The sequence below is a fragment of the Thalia democratica genome, unplaced genomic scaffold (assembly GCF_965202585.1).
Source record: "Thalia democratica unplaced genomic scaffold, ktThaDemo2.hap1.1 HAP1_SCAFFOLD_145, whole genome shotgun sequence".
Lineage (NCBI taxonomy): Eukaryota > Metazoa > Chordata > Thaliacea > Salpida > Salpidae > Thalia > Thalia democratica.
The window spans coordinates 26,731-45,804 of NW_028139290.1; the positions used below are offsets into that span (position 1 = coordinate 26,731).

Consider the following 19,074-nt stretch of genomic DNA (forward strand, 5'->3'; position numbering starts at 1 on the left):
TATGAATAATAGTTTGTGATTATGTAATTAAATGATTTTTTGTAAGCAAAATAACTTTTGATTATTAATATATTTCTCTATTTGTCTTAACAATTTGTACAGACTTCAATAGCAGTAACGAGAATGACTCTGATGAAACTAACAACAAACTGAAAAGTTCTGGTGACTAACTGAATATAAGATTACTGGACAAATATTTAATAAAGAGTATTTTACACGAGGTAAAAGAAAAGCTCAATGACATGAACGATTGCCAAAATAAAAATTTTAAGTTACTAGTAGAAAGGATAATCAAATTTGAGAAGGAGAACAATTTCATTAAAGAACAAAACAAAAAAATTCAGGTTGACCTAAAAACAATTAAAGCTTCACTGAAAACCGCTCAAAAGGATACTAAAAGTTTGAAAGAAAACTACAAAATGTTGCAGATAAACAATTAAAATATCTTAGCTAAACTGGAAAATATAAAAAACTTAAAAAAAATTATTGAAGTTGACCACTTTGGAGATAAAAGAAAGAGAAAGTTAACAAAAGAAGACAATGACCAACTCTACAGGAAAAACCAAATTAATGGTTTGTTTACAGTAAATAGTTTAGTTTTCCTTTTGAACCTTTTTATAAATTATATTAACATATTTTAAAACTATTGTAGTTCTTAAAAAATCAACAAGCTTTTCATTTTATACTTATTATATTGTTTGAAGTACTTTCATATTCTTCAATAGCAAACAAGTTGATAAATAACTCAAGTTTATTTTCTTTAGTTTATATTTAACTTGTTTGATGAATAAGAACTTTAAAATACTTTAAACAATCTAATGAGTAAAAATAAAAATTTTTTCATTTTCTTTTTGTAGTATAACAGTTTTTATATATCGAGTTAAGATAAAGACAAAGAAATCATAAAGAATAAATGACATACTTTTGGACGATTTGAGAAGTTATCATACCATTGATACTGTTCTAGATTTTTTATACGTTTTATATGAATATAAAACTACTAAAAAGCATTAACTCAAAAAAAAAACAATAACAAGAAAACGAAATAATTTAACAACAATATAATTTTTTTGTATGACATCGACATTGATTTACATGATAAAACATAATTTAAAATAAACAGAAAAAAAGATAAAAATTAATGATGATGTGCATAATATACAAAGTATTGATGATAAAAACAGTATAGTAATATTGGTGGATTAACAACAACATCACAGAGCGGATCAAAACCTTACATATTCAGTAATGCTGTTTACATATTTGATTTTAAAACAAACACTTATAATTTACACTCAAAACTAAGTTCTTCAAGGTTCAATCATCAATCTGCTACTGTTGGATGTAACATTTATTTATTCGGAGGTATTAGAAATAACAGCATATCATCCGATAATGAGGCCATATCAGTTGGTCAGAAGTTGACAGTTCCACCAATGCATAACGAAAGAAATAATTTTGGAATGTGTTATATTGCCGGGTGCATTTTTTTGGCTGGAGGAGATCATAATGATTTTGAAAGTTCCGCGAAGTGTGAAATTTACAGCGCAGAGAGTGGCGAATGGAGCGAAGTGTGCAGCATGAGCACAAGTAGACTGGGGTTCGCGTTGACATATTTCCGAGATAAAGTATGGGCAATCGGTGGTGATTCGAACATGAATGTACTGGACACGATGGAGACGTACGATTTAGGTGAGAACAAATGGACAACAGCTGACGTCAGGCACCTTCAAAAACGAACCGGTCACAGGGCTGTGGTTCACAACAAAAAGTTTTTTGTCATCGGTGGTATAAGTGATATGTCTAAAGAAACATGTTCAGTTGAACTTTACTCGAGCGTGACGAATCAATTTACCTGTGTGGCTGAAATGAACATAGCACGCTCGTACTTTGGATGCAGTGTACTTGTCAACAAGATTTTAGTCTTCGGGGGTTTTTTGAACGAAAATCAAATAAGTGATTCCGTGGAGGTTTATGACATTGAAAACGATGTTTGGTCAAAAGGTTCAAGTTTACCTCTCCCGTTAGCTGCTTTTGGTTGCTCAAGTAACAATTAGTTATCTTACTGTTTATGAAAAAAAATCTTTCTACTTCAAACTTTTACGTTAAAACTTAACTTTATAAAGGCTATGTTAGAAATTTTTATTAACAAAAAACATTTGATAATTATATACTCGACTTTTTTTAAGATTTACTTGAATAAAGACAAAAAGTAAAAGATTCAAATTGTGCAAAAAAGTTTTAAAAACTCTTTAAAATAAAGTTAAAATAAATGAATTGTAACTAAAATTTTTTGAACCATAAATCATTAAGAAACAAAAAAGAAACACAAATAAGTTATTGTTGCTGTAAACATCAACAAAAGCAAGTTTAAGTTCCATTCGGACACAAAATAAAACTAATGAAAGTAAGTTTTTTGGTCCTGTTGTACTCCAAACATTCCTCTTTGAGTCAAAATTCAACCAGACGATAAATGAAACTATGACGTAGAAACAGGCAAGGGCTTTATAGGCTGCACACTTGTCTGGGAAAAATAACTCAAATTATTAAAGCTTAGATAATGTTTAAATTATATAATACTTGATAATTATAAAATATAAAGTAAAAAAATATTTTTTAAACGCTTCACTGTCAGTTTCAATTTTAACAATATTAATTAGAAATAATATGGAATAGTTAAGATAAAAATTCAATTCAATTTATTTAAATTAGCAACTGTTAAATATTCAAAAAATAAGTTATATTGTAGGGGGACGCTAGATATTAGCAATCGTATGAAAAATAAGTTAAGTACCAAACATTTTGTGTAAACATATATCAAATCTTAAATATTGTTTTTTGGTAAAATTTTTAACTAACTTGTGAAACGAACATATTCATGATGTCATCTGTTTTCGATAGGCATTTTTTCAGAAGTCGATTTGAGTATATAAAAACTGTTTTTATCGTGGCTAGAGTATAAATTTACGTAGATAAAATTTCATATAATCCTTAAAAAGTTTTTTAAAACAATATCAACTTCTTTAAAGTACTGTTGGTTAATACTTAAACAAAATTCAGACCTTATAGAAGTATGATTAATGTGCATTTATTTTTTCTAGTACTAAAGATAGCCTAAGCTTTAAATATAATTAACTTTTAACACTCACTTTTATCAAATTTTAGCCTTGCTTGTTTCAAAAAAAAAGTTACACGCATTCAGTTTTAACTTAATTCACAACTGAACTATAACAAAACTAGCTAGACATTTTAAAAGCGATTGGACGCAACTAATATGAAAATATATATTAAGCTATTTGATTTTTAAGCTAGTCTCAAAAAGGAGGTTGTAACTATAATTTTAAAGAAACAGCTCTACGCGTATAGAAACCTACTTATGATAAGCTCTAAAGTTTTATTTCTTAAAACTAGTTCTAAAAAAGTTAGAAAATTTGATTATATTATGGAATGAACATATTATCTCACAGCTGAAAATTAAAAGATGCACATACAATACGTTTAGAATACACATAAAAACGAAATACATCTTCAAAACTGGTCATAATTAACAACAGTTATGATATCTTAACTTATTTAAATTTACAAATCTTTTTTGCCTGTTGTCAAATCAGATTTGATTTTGATAATTAGTTCTAATTTTTACTTTAATTCTTATAACTTATTAACATTGAATAAATTAATTAGTCCTAATAGATTCGTATTGGAGGTAAAAATAATTTTCTTAAATTGTGCAATTTGTGATTATTTAAAGTTGAACATTTGTGTCATGCTATCAGGAGGCGTTAGAGAGCTACATAGAAAAAATTAAATTAACTACTTATTGTAATAGTGCAGGTTTATTCTAAAATTATTTAATTTAAAACTTCAACTAAAACATACACTTAAGTATTAGTTTTGATGCATTTTTATATTACATGGGTATAGTTATATATCACAAAAGTTGTTTAATTTGACAACAAAACACTAAACTTTAAAAATTAAACCAAACTATATAAGTATTCAAAAAAAGTTTTTAAAAACACAATAAAAATAGTTTTAGTAATTAAGTATGGACTTTTATACAGTTATTGAATTGTTAAGAATGTATATAAAGTGTTTAATAAGCTCTAACCGGTATAAGCTGTATACTTAAGTGACGTAGATTGGATACAATGACATTGATAATCGCGTTTTTACTTAATTTATTTTAAACAAATATTCTTAAAACTCACTTCAATGCATATAATACAATACTACTTAAATGTGCACAGTTTTTACTTGCATATATGGTATATTGTAAATTAATTTAGAGTAAAGTTATGAAAAAAAGATAACAAACTAACTAAATAAATAACTTAAATAAAACAACATAACTAATGTAAAACATAAATTTATGTAGAACATCTTTGTTTTTAAGCTTACCTTTAAAAAACTATCTACCTTTAAACTTGCAGAAAACAGAATTTATTTGTTATTGCTATAGTTCAATCAAATAAGTTTTATAGACGACCATGTAGCCAAGAAAACCTTAATAAAAGTGATACTTGTTATTAATATATTTCAAGTAACTTTAAAAATTTGCTTCAGTTAACATTAATTAGTGCACCTAAACTTAATTTGTATATATTAGTTGCACATATAAAATTAGGCTTGATTCACCTTATTATTTTCAATAATGTTTAAGTAGACTGTTTAAAAATATTTAAAATTTAGTGTTTAAACTTAACTCATTTCAGTTTGAATTTTTTATGTTTTTTTAGGTTGACTTCTTTGCATTTGGTTATTAATTTTAATTGAAATTTTATTGGAATTTGATATTAACTTTTTAGTATTATTTGTTCTATTTTTGCTTAATTTTCGGTAGCAAATGAGATTCTAGTTTAAACAAATAAACAAAACAACTGTTTTTTAAAGATATAAGTAGTATTTAAGGTAGTAGAATTTCAGTTGAGGTTTTAAACTGTTATTAAGTTTGCAACTAGTATACATTTTATGTTTTTTTTCGCAGTTGATAGATTTTAAAACTAAATAAAAACATATATAAATTTAGTTGAGCTCTCTTCGAAAAGCAAGAAGTATCTAATTAATAATAACAAGATGATCTTCTACCCGATCCGAGTCAAAGAGCATTTAGTTTTTGTTTTTTTATTTATAACTAATTTAAAAGAAAAAACTATCTTAAGAATATCGGTAAAATTCTGAAATAAAACAAGAAAAAGATTAAAATTGTGTAGTTTTTAAATTTTCAAATTTATTATAAGCACTACAACGATAATTGATAAAAACCTTATTGTTTTAGTCAGTAGGCACAAAAAAAAACGACCACGTATAATAAAAAAAATTTAATTATTAAAGAAAAATACTTGAAAAGATAATACCTCTGCATAAAACGTAAAAAAAATTGAAAATTTTTTTAAAAATCAGTTTGACCCTATTTAGTTTTTTTTAAATAAAGTATTTGTATTATACATTTATATACTGCACCTAAAAGATTACAAGTCCCACTTTTATGGTTCTAATTTTATTAATGCTTAATAAAATTTTATTAATGCAAATATTAATAAACGTAATATTTCACTATATATCAAATATCTTTTTTTAATTTAACAAATGTCACTAAGTTAAAGTGTTTTAAATCATTTAATAATACTACTAGACTCATTTTATTCCTTTTTACCTTGCTTTTAAGCTTTAAAAAATAGAAAAATCAAGCGGTAAGTTTTAACAAGTTTTTTACAAAACAAACTAACAACGTAAAGTTTTTTTTTAATGTGCAAATTGTGAATTTAGAGGAAGGATTATTCAACTATTTTGATTATAGTTTCTTTTTTGGTTTGAAAAAATATAATTGTCAAGAAAAATTTCTTCCTTTCCAAAATAGCTTTTGTCTTGTTTTACACATAAAACGTCATAAGCAATTAAAGTCTTTGATATTTGTTTAGTAAAATTTTAAAGCAAAGAAATTAATTAAATCAAATTTCACAAAGATTGCATTTACTAATTTTTTAGCTGTTTTTAAATCTTTTTGGATTACTCAAAAAATACGCAAACATTAAAAATAAACTTTAGTAAATAAACTTAAAACACTTTATAATTAGTTGTGAAGTCCTGGTACTTCTTTAAATTAGTAGCTTAGCTTTAAAATTTAGTCAAAGTTTAAAAAAATGATTTACCTAAGAAAAACGACATATTAAGTAATACTTTAAGAGAAGTTTTCGGTGATTTTTTTTATCCAATCGATGAACAGTTACTTTAATGTACATATTTTTAAAGTTTAATATCCGAACAGAATTATTCAGTCAAAAGGTTTGTATAATTTTCGTTTTATCAATCATATGGTGGTAATGTGATTGTGTTCGTCTATGTAAAGTGTAAAAGCCAGCAACTAAATTAAGAATCTCAAATGATTAAAAGGGCTAAACAACTTTTGATTTACCTGTCTAAGTAAAAGCTTTCGTAAGTGTTTAAAACTGATTTAATAAGTTCTTAGGTATAACAATGAAATAAGTTTTTATTCTGTTTTAACAAAATACTAAAAACTGTTTTTTTAATCAAATGAAGCTTTATCAAAATATTTGTCTTGAGATTTTTTTTCTTATCTTTGTCAAAAATTTAAAATAGACGAAATGTGCAAAAGTTTATCTATCTTGAAAATATGTTTTTTAACGTACAGGATGTTTTCAATAACGTATAAATATAAATAGGTTGCAATTCAACATTTTTATCTAGTTTTAAACAGAATATATTTTTTATACATTGTTTCCTCGATTTATATTGATTGTTTTATTAATTGATAACCGGCCCAACTAAAAATTTAGTAAAAAAAAAGAAAAAGTATAAATTTTAAACCTTTGTATATAAGCAGGAAAGTTAAAGTAAAAAAAAAAAACTATTTGCTTCTTTTAGCTACGTTAAAAACTATAACAGTATTCGAAAAAAGTTAAAAACTTGCTTAAATTTTTTGTTTTATGGTTTGTTTAAACTTTAAATGTGTTTTTGACAATTTTATAACTTGATAAACACGCTTTAAAAAGTTTGAGTGTTTAAGTCAACGAGCTATCGAAATACAGCTTGTTACGCAGCTGGTCTTTACTGTTTGTAATGGAATCGCTTTCAAGTGAGATACATACAATTACATGAAAAATTAAAAAAAAAAACTTTAAGAAAGTTACAAGAGTTAAATTTAAATCTGTTTTTATAAAAAAATAGCTTACTACGTAGAGATCATAAAAGTAAAAGCGGTCTGTTTTCCTTTAATTACCATAAATCATTAAAAAAAAACTCTGAAACTTTTAATAAGAAATATGCGACATATAGAAGTCGATCGCTATGACCAATACTTGGTGTAAAAATTTGACTTATAGCTGCTTAAATTTAAAACCATATAATTTTAGCTGTTTTAAATTTTTGTTTAATAAACTTATTTTGTCAGGTGGCAAACTTTTACCGGATAAATAAAAAATATATATATATAACTGATAATTACTAATAGTTTTCATAATAAATAAAATAATTAACTAGGTAAATATTAGTAATTTTCGTTTACAAAGGTGTTTGAAATAAAAATATTAATAATTATCTTCGTATATTTTTAGACATCAAATAGATTTTTTGACAACTTTAACGTAAGTGGGGCAGCTTTTTTTATATAAAGACCAGTTTTTGTTATCAAAATTCCATGACCGTCGTGATTTAATGAGTTTTAATGAAATTTTAACAATTTTTTTTTTGGTGAAATAGTACTGAATTGATCATTTAAAACACACTAATGTTTACTTAAAACTAAAATAACAGAGTTCTTGTAAATTTTTATTACCATTTTGTACCATTATATTTTCAAATTTCAAGCCAGAAGCACTAACGTAGTTTTGGTTACCCCTACTTAAAAATTTACATAAAAATAAACGCATACTCCACGAGTTATACGCTTTGGAAAATAAATATTTTTATTAAGAAATTTAAACGAAGAACGTGTGAAAAAATAAACCTAAATTTATTTAATTATTTATTTAATTATTGATTTATTGGCGACTTTAAGTAAAAATTTAAAAAACAAAGGTGTATAGATAAACTAAAATGATTTTTTTACATTTTTTATAACTTTTATGTAAGCAAAAAGCAGATTTTAAAATTCAAATTAAATGAAATATACACCTATTAAATTAAATATTTATACTATATACTAATCTTTTAATTCATCAAATTTAATTCAATGATTTTTTTTTAAGGTTTCTTAAAATTTAAGTTAAAAAACCATTAAAAACTTCAAACTAAACAATAAAAAGATGAAGGCTAGAACAACAGACAAATACTACTTCTAGTGACAAAACAACTAATTCTATTTTTCAAATATAGCTTTATTTAATTTTGCAACAGCAACAACAAAAAGCTCAAATCCATTCTAAATAATCGATAAGAAAACGATTTGGAAAGTTCATTAAAGTTAGATAAGATTTTATAAGTTTTAAAATTTTGTGTTTATAGTAAGTTTGTTTACATCGAAGAAGTGAACTGTATTCTAATCATAAAACTTAACACATTGCTAAATAACTTCAACCAACAAAACAAACTACTGAACTTCAAAGCTTAAACGTTCTGAATCATTAAACTGGCTATAAATCTAGGACTAATTCATATTTAATATTACTGTGCTGTTACTGTTTTCAGGTTCTTTGCATGTAAAATTTTTATGTATGTATTTTCTGTGAATAAACAAATTTTGTAATGTTTTAATAATTAATCGCTTTTAAAAACTGAAGTTGAGTTGTATAGATGTTCAAGGCTTCTCATACAACAGTTTTAAATAACTTTTATTAAACTTTTTGTTATTTGATAACACAGTATAATAATCTTGAACAACTTTTTTTATTGCTAATTCATGATTTTAAATCTTCTGCACAAAATAATAAAAAAGTTTAAAGAAAGTTTTCTACAACACCTTTTTAGATTATATTGTGTTTTATGCGTGTACTAAAATCTTGAGTGAAGTCTTTTAAATTCCGTAACAATTTATTCTTGAAGGTTAATAACAAATACTACTAAAAACTAAAAAAGTATACAAAAATTATTTAGTATATTGTTCCGTAAGATTAGTTTTTGAAACTTTATGATTTCAATATTATTCTAGATTAAAGTTAAATGTATTTTAGCTACTTAACTTTTGTTTACTATTGAGGAAGTACTCAAAATGTATATGTAATATTTAACGTATTTTTTATCAAACTTAATGTTCATACAGTTTAAAAAAAAAAGTAAAACAATTATGTGACTAAAAGTTAGATTATATTTCAAATAAAAAATGATTTTGCTGAACTTTTAAGTTTTCTTTTTTAGCAAAATATCAAATATTTTTTAAGAAAAAAAGAAAATTGTTTTTCCGTGAAAATCGTACTATTTTGACTTCGTTTAGTTTATTAAAAAACTAATTGTTGTTTAAAAATAAAAAATAAACTTTTTTTTATAAATTTTTTACAAATAGCTTGCTATAATATAAGTTTTTTATTAGATCATTATCCATAAAAAGTTCATTAAGTAGTTTACATTCAAGATGCTACTTATTTACTAACTAATTTGAAGTTGTTTAAGCTCATAGATAGTCTAGTGTTTTAATTAAAAGTATTAATCAATTAAAGCTTATAAGTTTTCTTTGTTCTTTGTGAAACAAAACAAGTAAGTAGAAAATATTTTAGAAAGAATAACACTATATTTAAACTTAAAACAGTTTATTATGTTTTTTGTTCTATAAATGTTAACAATGTTTATAAAAAATTTAAATGAAATAGTTTTTATATATTTATCTGATTAATAGTACTGTAGTTTTTTCATTTTCTTTAGTTTGTAATAGTGTATCATGTGCAGGTAGGTTTTTACATAATAAATCAAAAAACAGACATTTAAACCCATGCAATTTTTTAAGAAATAAAGCAACACTAATAGTGTATAATTTTTCTTATTGAAACTTCTTATCTATAAAACAATTGAAACAATGACTATTAGTTTTACAACTAAAGTTATATAGCACTATAATAATTTAAGACTAATATATCAACTAGGTTTTGTTTACACACTCTAACAACAAAAAACTGTCTAAAACTTTTACTTTTGATACTTAGAACAATAAATTACTAAATACTAAAACTAAATCAAGCTAAATAAAATCCCAAGTTAATATACCTAGTATGTTTAGATTAAAGTCTAAATTTTTTTCAGTACATTTAATGTAAATAACTATGTAACTTTTTTGTTTGATTTTAACTTTATGAAATTTTAAGACAAATAGTTACAAGTTTTAAATAGGGAAATATTTAACTACGAAAGTAAAACAGACTTTAAATTTATTTAAACTGAAAAATTTTTTTAAGTATTTATACATTTCAATTGAAATCTAAAGTAAGGTCACAAAATATACTATAAAAAATATTAAACTAAAAAAAAACAAATTTTAATTTTGTCATCAGTTTTTATGTAGAAACATTTTAGTTTTACTTAAATTTAGTTCTACTTCAAAACTTTTTATAATTAAATTCAATTTCTATCCGAATAATAATAGTGATTGTCAACTAGTATTAGTAAATAATTGATTCAACTTTTAAATTATTAAAAAATTATAATAAGTTATAACTGTTAATTAAAACAATGTAATAAACATACTTTTGCCATTTAATTATTTTTAATACTTCCAAAGTATAACACTTACAACTAATTTAAAGTAATATAAAAGTCACATTCACAATAAACATCAGCGTAACAATTACAAAAGTTAGTAAAAACTAAACATAAGTGTTAAACTCGTGTAAAGCGAAATTTTAAATATATTTAAATATTTGACTTCTTATCTCGGCTACCTTTTCTCTAGCTTGCATCATTTTAAATAAGGGTCAGTAAACAATTACTAAAACTAAAAACAGACTGCGCTTCGAATTTAGTGGCCGTAATTTGTTGAACAAATTTTACTTATAATTATAAAATCTACACTTTACGTTTTTGTCCTTAATAATGTAGTTTAAATTTTCATTTGAAGTCTGTGTCTCAGATATGTTAGTTTAAATGTACCAAATATGATTCAAGATTCTTTCATAAAAATTTATTTTTGTATATCTTAATTTTGTATTTTTGTTTTTCGTTTCTACAGAAATGCACTCAACTTTCGAGAAAAAGCGTTCAATTTTTTTAGCAAAGTGGTCATATTCTAAATTAAAAGTTTTATATGAAGGCATCTTCTAAAACAAATCTAAAACATTAATTTTTTTTATCTTTTTAGGTAGGTAACTGCTCAAATGCCCAACCCCACGCGTCGCCCCTGCTGCCGACCCTCGGTATAGTGTTAAACACACAAAGTATAAAACTGTGATAAACCTTTTTAATCTCTGAAAATCAATATAGTAACAATTAAAGATTCTAGTAGTAGATTTTTGAATATATACTGTAACTTATTTGTCTCACATTTAGTTTATCAATACAGCTTTGTATATTTGCTCGTGAACTTACCTCAGTTTTAAGAACATTCTAGCTTTTTCCTGAAATAGTGTGAAAGATAAACACTTTTGTAGGTGTGACTTTCGTGTTATTTCAGCTTAGCTTGAAGTCTTATCTGCATAGCTTAGGACTAAAAAGGGTCTTGGTTTTATGTGCATTAAGGTATCTCGTTAGCGGGTCATTTTCGAGGTATTAGTAGCAATGAAAAATTGTCTTATTTAATTTTGTTGTTTTTAATTCAAATTATAATTTTTAAAATGACAGGTAAGCTTTATTCTACTTATCCTACAAGCAACCTAAAGTCTATAGTATCTGGATCCGTTCGGATCCTATTTTTAAAATAAGATTCAGAACCTATTAAAAAAACATCTAGAACCGGCCGTATCGTAGTTTTCCGGAACTGGTTAATCGCTACTCTATATCTCTAATATGTTAACAATAAAAGCTCAAAACTTTGTATAAAAGGCGATTTTTAAACATATTTTCATGGTTTTTGCTACGTTTGAAAACTAAGGTATGAGACAAAAAGTAAATACCAATTAACTAAAAAAAGACAATAACTAATAAGGGCAGGCAATTATATTGTGAATTTCTATAAAGTGGGAAATTATAAAAAATAGTTTTGAAAATCCTTTTCTAAATCTAGTTATGAGTATACTTATGAATATGTTTATTTAAACATTCTTAATTAAAATAATTTAACTGATTAAGACCGTCAAAACTAAAGCATTGTAATGGTATATGAGTTTCACTGCTGTTCTATTTAGTTGAACATCAAATATTATAAAACCAGTCAACCGGAAAGAAATTTGTTCTGAAACAAGTTTAAATTCTTAGGAATAGTTATATAAACTAGCCACAGTGTGACTTCAATGATGTTCTATTCAAGACCTTTCAGATGGAGTTCTAGAACTGGACTTATTTGTTATTGTATTGTTTATTGTAAATTTGTTATTTACAATTAAGTTTTGGATTTCATTTCAAAGTATATAGTTTTCAATCTGGTTATGTATTGTTATGTTATATTTCTGTTAGACTTATCTATTGTGTAAAAGTTTTTATCACATATAGAGAATTTTCTAAAGTATGATATCCCTTAATTTTTAGTTTTTGATATATTCTTCATATAGAATATAACCACTAAAAATCATGCCTAGTCTTTATAAGCAGTATACAATACTTATAAATATTATTTAGTTCTAAGTTAAGTTTAAACTTATTTATGGTTATCAGTGTGATTATACAAGCACTAAAATCTTACATTATATCATCAAGGTAAAAATCACCAGATTTTTAGAAATAATTAGTTAAGACCAGAACAGTATTTTACCCAAACAAATCTTACTTGTTTATCTATATAACCTTTTAAATTTAAGACAATTTTATCACTTTTTTATCTCAAATTTTCTTATATGTTTGACATTTTTAATTAATAGTGAATTGATTTAACAGTATATTTCGATAAAGTTTACATATTAAAGTATTCATTTAATTTAAGAAGCAATACTTACATTTATTATTTAACTTATTAAACAACCCTTGAAGTTTTACCATAACCACAAAGACATATGAGGTTAAACATATTATCAGGAAATAAGGAGTTATATTGATAAAAATACCAAAAAGAGATAATACTATGAATAACAAAGGGTATAGTCCAAGTAGAAGTTATAGTTACAATAGAACTAATAAATTTTAAGTCCATAAATTCAAAATAGAAGTGACAAATTTTATTTACACAAAGTCACTACAAAGCTGACAAAATTTAAGTCTCAACTCAGCAAAAATAGAACTGAAAAAATATAAGTCAACAATTTCATTGTAGAATTGACAAGCTTTAAGTCCACTAAGTCAAAGTTAAACTAACATATTTTAAGTCCAAAATGTCAATCAAGATTTTAAAAATATAATTCCACAAAGACACAACAGAACTGAGAAACTAAATCCACAAATTAAAAATAGAATATAAAAAATTTTAGGTTCACAAAGTTATTATAGAACTGACAAAATTTAGTTCACAAAGTCACAATAGAACTAATAAAATATAAGTCCAAATAGTTCTCAGGATCATTGAAAATATTAGTACAAATAAGTCAAAAAAATGTTGACCAATTTTAAATCATAAGAAGTCATGTTAAATATATATTAGACTCTTGAATCTTTAGCATCATAGAAAAAGACATTATTTATTAGTAAATAAGAAGCAAAGACCAGTAACATGCTGAAAATATTTATGAACTTATATCATAAGAATTTGCATAGGCATGACTATTGAGTGATATTTTTAGTTAAAAGGGTTGTTTCCAATATAATGTTGTTTTTTTTTTTTTGTTTAGCAACTTGAAATTTTTCAAATTAATACTTTAAAAAATACTTTTTGAAAAACTGAGCGCTATAAGTTTTTTTTTAAGTGAGATATTTAATACAATCTTTTGAACTTTTTTTCTTATAATTGTGTACAATTTTTTTTATTTTTATTTAGTTTTAACAGGATTTACAAAAACCTGGAATCCTGGAAAAACCTAGAGTTTGATAATTTAGGCTAAAAATCCTGTAATATTAAGCAATTTTTACATGTAAAGTAGTAAAATTCCTCTTTTACACATAAAATGTATTGTATAGATAATAAATATTGTCATCATATATAATATTTTTTATTAATAAACACATTTGAAGAAGCTTTAAGATATTTTTTTTCATTGAATTAAAAATAGACCCGAATACGTGAAACTTTAAAATCCTAGAAGAAATTTTTGATATCTGGAGAAAATTTTCCAAAATCATTAGAAACACTTTTTTTAGACTAATTCAACAATTTTTTTTTTTTTTTTGACTTTGCTGTAATTTTTAAGAACTAGGGGAAGTTCCGTTGTTTATTAATACAAAAATACTTATTTTCCTACATTGTCCTAGCGAAAAAAATGAAGAAGAGTAAAATGTGATTCTCTTCTAGCAAATAGGAAAAGTAAGGTTAGAGTGAGATTCTCTTTGAAAATGTCAGGAAGAGGAAGTCTTATGGAATACTAGTTTAACTGTAATATGTTAGTTGAACATAAAATATTATAAAACCAGACAACCAGAAAAAAAGTTGATCTGAAAAATTTTTACATTTTTAAGATATAGCTATAAAAAAAAGCCACAGTGTGATTGCAGTGATATTCTAGTCAGTCAAGACCTTACAGATTAATTCCATATCTGAACTTATTTGTTACTATATTGTTCATTGTGAGGTTTTTTTTTAACTAATGTTTGTTATTTATAATTGATTTTTTTGTTTAAATTCCAAGCAGATAATTCTTAATTTAATTAAACATTGTTATAGTTAATATAACATTCCTGTTAAATTTAACTTCTGTGTAAAAATTTTGATAACATAAACAGTAAGTTCTAAATTATTACATCCTTTATTTTTTAGTGTTTGATATGTTCTTTAATATATAAACATAACGACCAAAAGTTATTCCTAGCTTTCACAAGTAGCATTAAATGTCTTTAGATATCATTTAGTTCTAACTTAATTTCAAGTTTAGTTATGGTTTTTAGTGTGTTTGTACACATTAAACTATAACCTTACAATTTATAGTTGTTTTAAACACTAACCAGTTTTTAGAAATATTACAAATTGTAAGAATTTAAAACAGGTTTTACCAAACTAGGCCAAATTGCCCCCTTCGAAGCATTTATAGAAATTTAGAAGATCATAAGCAGCATAGGGGATAAAGGGGGGCCACAAGGGGGTCTATGCGGTCATAAATTGAGACTTAAACTAGACATTTTGAAGTTGATGATCAAAAGCAATAAAAAACTGGTCATGGGCGATTTTTAAAGGTAATGTTGAAACATATACTATATTTTATAGAAAAAATTTAGGAAATTTAGGGAGACAAAAGCTGTAGAAGGGATAGCCACAACGTCAAAACTTGAAATTCACACACTTACACTAGATATTTGGAGTTGACAATGAAGATCAAAAAAATGACTTATGCATTTTTAATGATAGTTTTTTATGAAATCTATAAAAAGAGGAATTTAAAAAAAATTAGGAAACCTTGATTTAATAGAAAAATATATGTTATATTTATAGTTTAACATTATTTTTATCTTTGATTAGTGCATTTAGAGTAGTGTTGACATCTGCCGAGACAATATAAGAAAATATGTTAAGTAAATACATTATTTTTAAATAAATAAACTAACCTCTAGTATTTTAGACTTAAAATATATTGAAAAGCTTTATTTTCAACGAATGAATATTTTTTGAAAATATTTTTTAAATCATACAAAAATGGATTTTGAATGCAGTATATGTTTAGATAATTTATTTTCAGTAAACACTGATGTTTCTGTTACGCAATGTGGTCATGTTTACCATAAATCTTGTTTAGAAAGTGCAACGCAGGATTAACAAAAGATGTCCAATATGTAATACCGAAAATATAAACGTTGTAAAGACTATATATCCAAATGTATATAAAGAACTCAATTATAGTTGCTGTTCAAATGATACAAAAGAATTTATCGAATAAATTTTAGACAACGAAAGAGAAAAAAGAGTAATATTTCTAAATATGATTAAGAAACTAGACAAAGAAAACACAAGTCTAAAAGAAACTAATACAAGTTATCAAAACAACCTTAAAAGTGTTAAATTTTTTCTACAATGCTTCCAGAAAGATATTAAAGACCTGAAAATAATTAACGAACTAATCACATCAGAGAACAATACATTATTAGCTGAAATAAGAAAGTTTGAAAATCGCAATGAAAACGTACCCGGAATCTTAAATGTCAAGTATGGAAAACAAATTGAGCAAAATTAGTAATGATAATCTTTCTGGCGAAAACGTTTATGATTCATGTAATGATAGTTGTTGTAGCGATGAAACTTATTATTCTTGTAATGATGATTGTTCCAGATGTAAAAAATCTTTTGTAAATAAAGGTTCGTTAGATTTGAAAAAATATTTAAAAAATACTTATTTTTAATTTTTACTTAGAATTTTTTAGTACATCACACCTAGTTATTGATTACTAATAAAATTAGTCTAATAGCCGCTTTTATTAATAATAGTTTGTAATTTTGTAATTAAATGATTTTTTTTAAGCAAAATAACTTTTGATTATTAATATTTTCTCTATTTCCTTTAACAATATTTATAGACTTGAATAGCAGTAACGAGAATGAATTTGATAATAAGAACAACAAACTGCAAAGTTCTGGTGACAAACTGAATATAAGTTTACTGGATAAATATTAAAAAAAGAGTATTTTACATGAAGTAAAAGAAAAGCTCAATGAAATGAACGATTGCGAAAATAAAACTTTTAAGTTAATAGTAGAAAGGATAATCAAATTTGAGAAGGAGAACAATTTCATAAAAGAACAAAACAAAAAAATTCAGGTTGACCTAAAATCATTTAAAGCTTCGCTGAAAACCGCTCAAAAGGATACTGAAAGTTTGAAAGATAACTACAGAATGTTGCAGAAAAACAATAGAAAAATCCTGGCTAAACTAAATAGTATAAAAAACTTAAAAAAAAGTGTTGAAGTTGACCACTCTGAATATAAAAGAAAGAAAAAGTTAACAAAAGTAGGCAATAACCAACTCTACAGGAAAAACCAAATTAATGGTTTGTTTACATTAAATAGTTTAGTTTTATTTTTGGAACCTTTTTATAAATTTTATTACCATATTTTAAAACTATTGTAATTCTTGAAAAATCAACAAAGTTTTCTTTTTATACTTATTATATTGAATGAAGTACTTTCAAATTCTTCTATAACAAACAAGTTGATTTTAAACTTAAGTTTCTTTTATTTAGTTTATATTCAAGTTGTTTGGTGAGAAGAATTTCAAAATAATTCAAACAATATAATGAGTAAAAAAAACATTTTTTTTTGTTTTGAAGTATAACACATTTTATATATCGAGTTAAGATAAAAACAAATAATCATAATGAATAATTGACAAACTTAAGGACGATTAGTTTAAGTATCACATCATTCTTTCTGTTCTAGCTTTGTATACGTTTTATATATCTCATAATCTATAACTCAAATGATAACAAGGAAATTAATTTAACCACAGTTTAATATTTTTTTATTTGAGATCGACATTTAACTACATGATAAAACATAACTTAAAATAAACAGAAAAAAAGATAGACATTGATGATGAACTTAATATACAAAGTATTGATGATAGAAACAGTATAGTAATAACTGGTGGAATAGCAACAAAATCACAGAGCGGATCTGAAACTTACATAGACAGTAATGCTGTTTACATATTTGATTTCAAAACAAACACTTACAATTTACACTCAAAACTAAGTTCTTCAAGGTTCCGTCATCAATCTACTACTATTGGAGGTAACATTTATTTATTAGGAGGTATGAGAAATGACAGCATATTATCCGACAATGAGGTCATAACAGTTGGTCAGAAGTTGACAGTTCCACCAATGCGTAACGGAAGAGAACGTATTGGAATGTGCTCATTTGCCGGGTGCATTTTTTTGGCTGGAGGAAATCATAAAAAGATGGAAAGTTCCGCGAAGTGTGAAGTTTACAGCGCAGAGAGTAACGAATGGAGTGAAGTTTGTAGTATGAATACAAGTAGACTCGCGTTCGCGTTAACATATTTCCAAGATAAAGTGTGGGCAATCGGTGGTGTTTCGACCATGAATGTACTGGACACGGTTGAGACGTACGATTTAGGTGAGAACAAATGGACAGCAGCTGAAGTCAGGCTTCTTCAAAAACGAGCCGGTCACAGGGCTGTGGTTCACGACAAAAATTTTTTTGCCATCGGTGGTATAAGTGATATGAATATAGAAACATGTTCAGTAGAAGTTTACTCGAGCGTGACGAATCAATTCACTTGTGTGGCTGAAATGAACATAGCACGCTCGTACTTTGGATGCAGTGTACTTGGTAACAAGATTTTAGTTTTCGGGGGTTATTTTAACAAAAAACATATGAGTGATTCCGTGGAGCTTTATGACATTGAAAACGATGTTTGGTCAAAAGGTCCAAGTTTACCTATCCCGTTAGCTTCTTTTGGTTACTCAACTAATAATTAGTTATCTTACTGTTTATGATAAATATCTTTCTACGTACAAACCTTTATGTTTAGTAATTTCATTGAAATTTATTTATGTTATGTTTAATAGCAAACTATGATTTAAATTTTAATAACGAGTTTTGAATGTTTTTATTAATAACATTTCATACTCGATCTTTTTGACTACTCAAAATTTCTTGAATTTATTGAATACTGACATTTAACTTTTCTTTTTTGTCATATACTTATGACTACTATTAGGTTTTAAGATGGTAACTTAAAGTTTTGCACTAGATTAAATATAAAAAGTAGATTAAAAAAGACCTCTCTACGCATCTAATTCAAGTCACTAATATTTATATAAGCTGTTTATAATCTAATTGATCTAAAAAAAAAACTATCTTTAAGTAAATTCGATTTTAAAAATCTTTTCTGAACTATTGAACTTATAAGTGCAAAAAAACCTTTAACAACTTATTATTACTTTTCAATTTTTAATTGTTGATATAAAAAATAAAATAAAAGTAAGATAAAAATAGTAGGCTGTTTTACT

The 19,074-nt window shown here is 25.0% G+C and overlaps 1 protein-coding gene across 1 annotated transcript; it reads left to right on the forward strand.

Annotated features, from left to right (window-relative positions):
* The first annotated feature begins 540 nt into the window (after positions 1-540).
* On the forward strand, positions 541-18,540 carry LOC145845738 (beta-scruin-like). Its single transcript, XM_082952808.1, has 3 exons — positions 541-573; positions 1,221-2,046; positions 17,609-18,540. The coding sequence occupies exons 1-3, from the start codon at positions 541-543 to the stop codon at positions 18,538-18,540; spliced, it is 1,791 nt and encodes a 596-aa protein (XP_082808934.1).
* Positions 18,541-19,074: the final 534 nt, after the last annotated feature.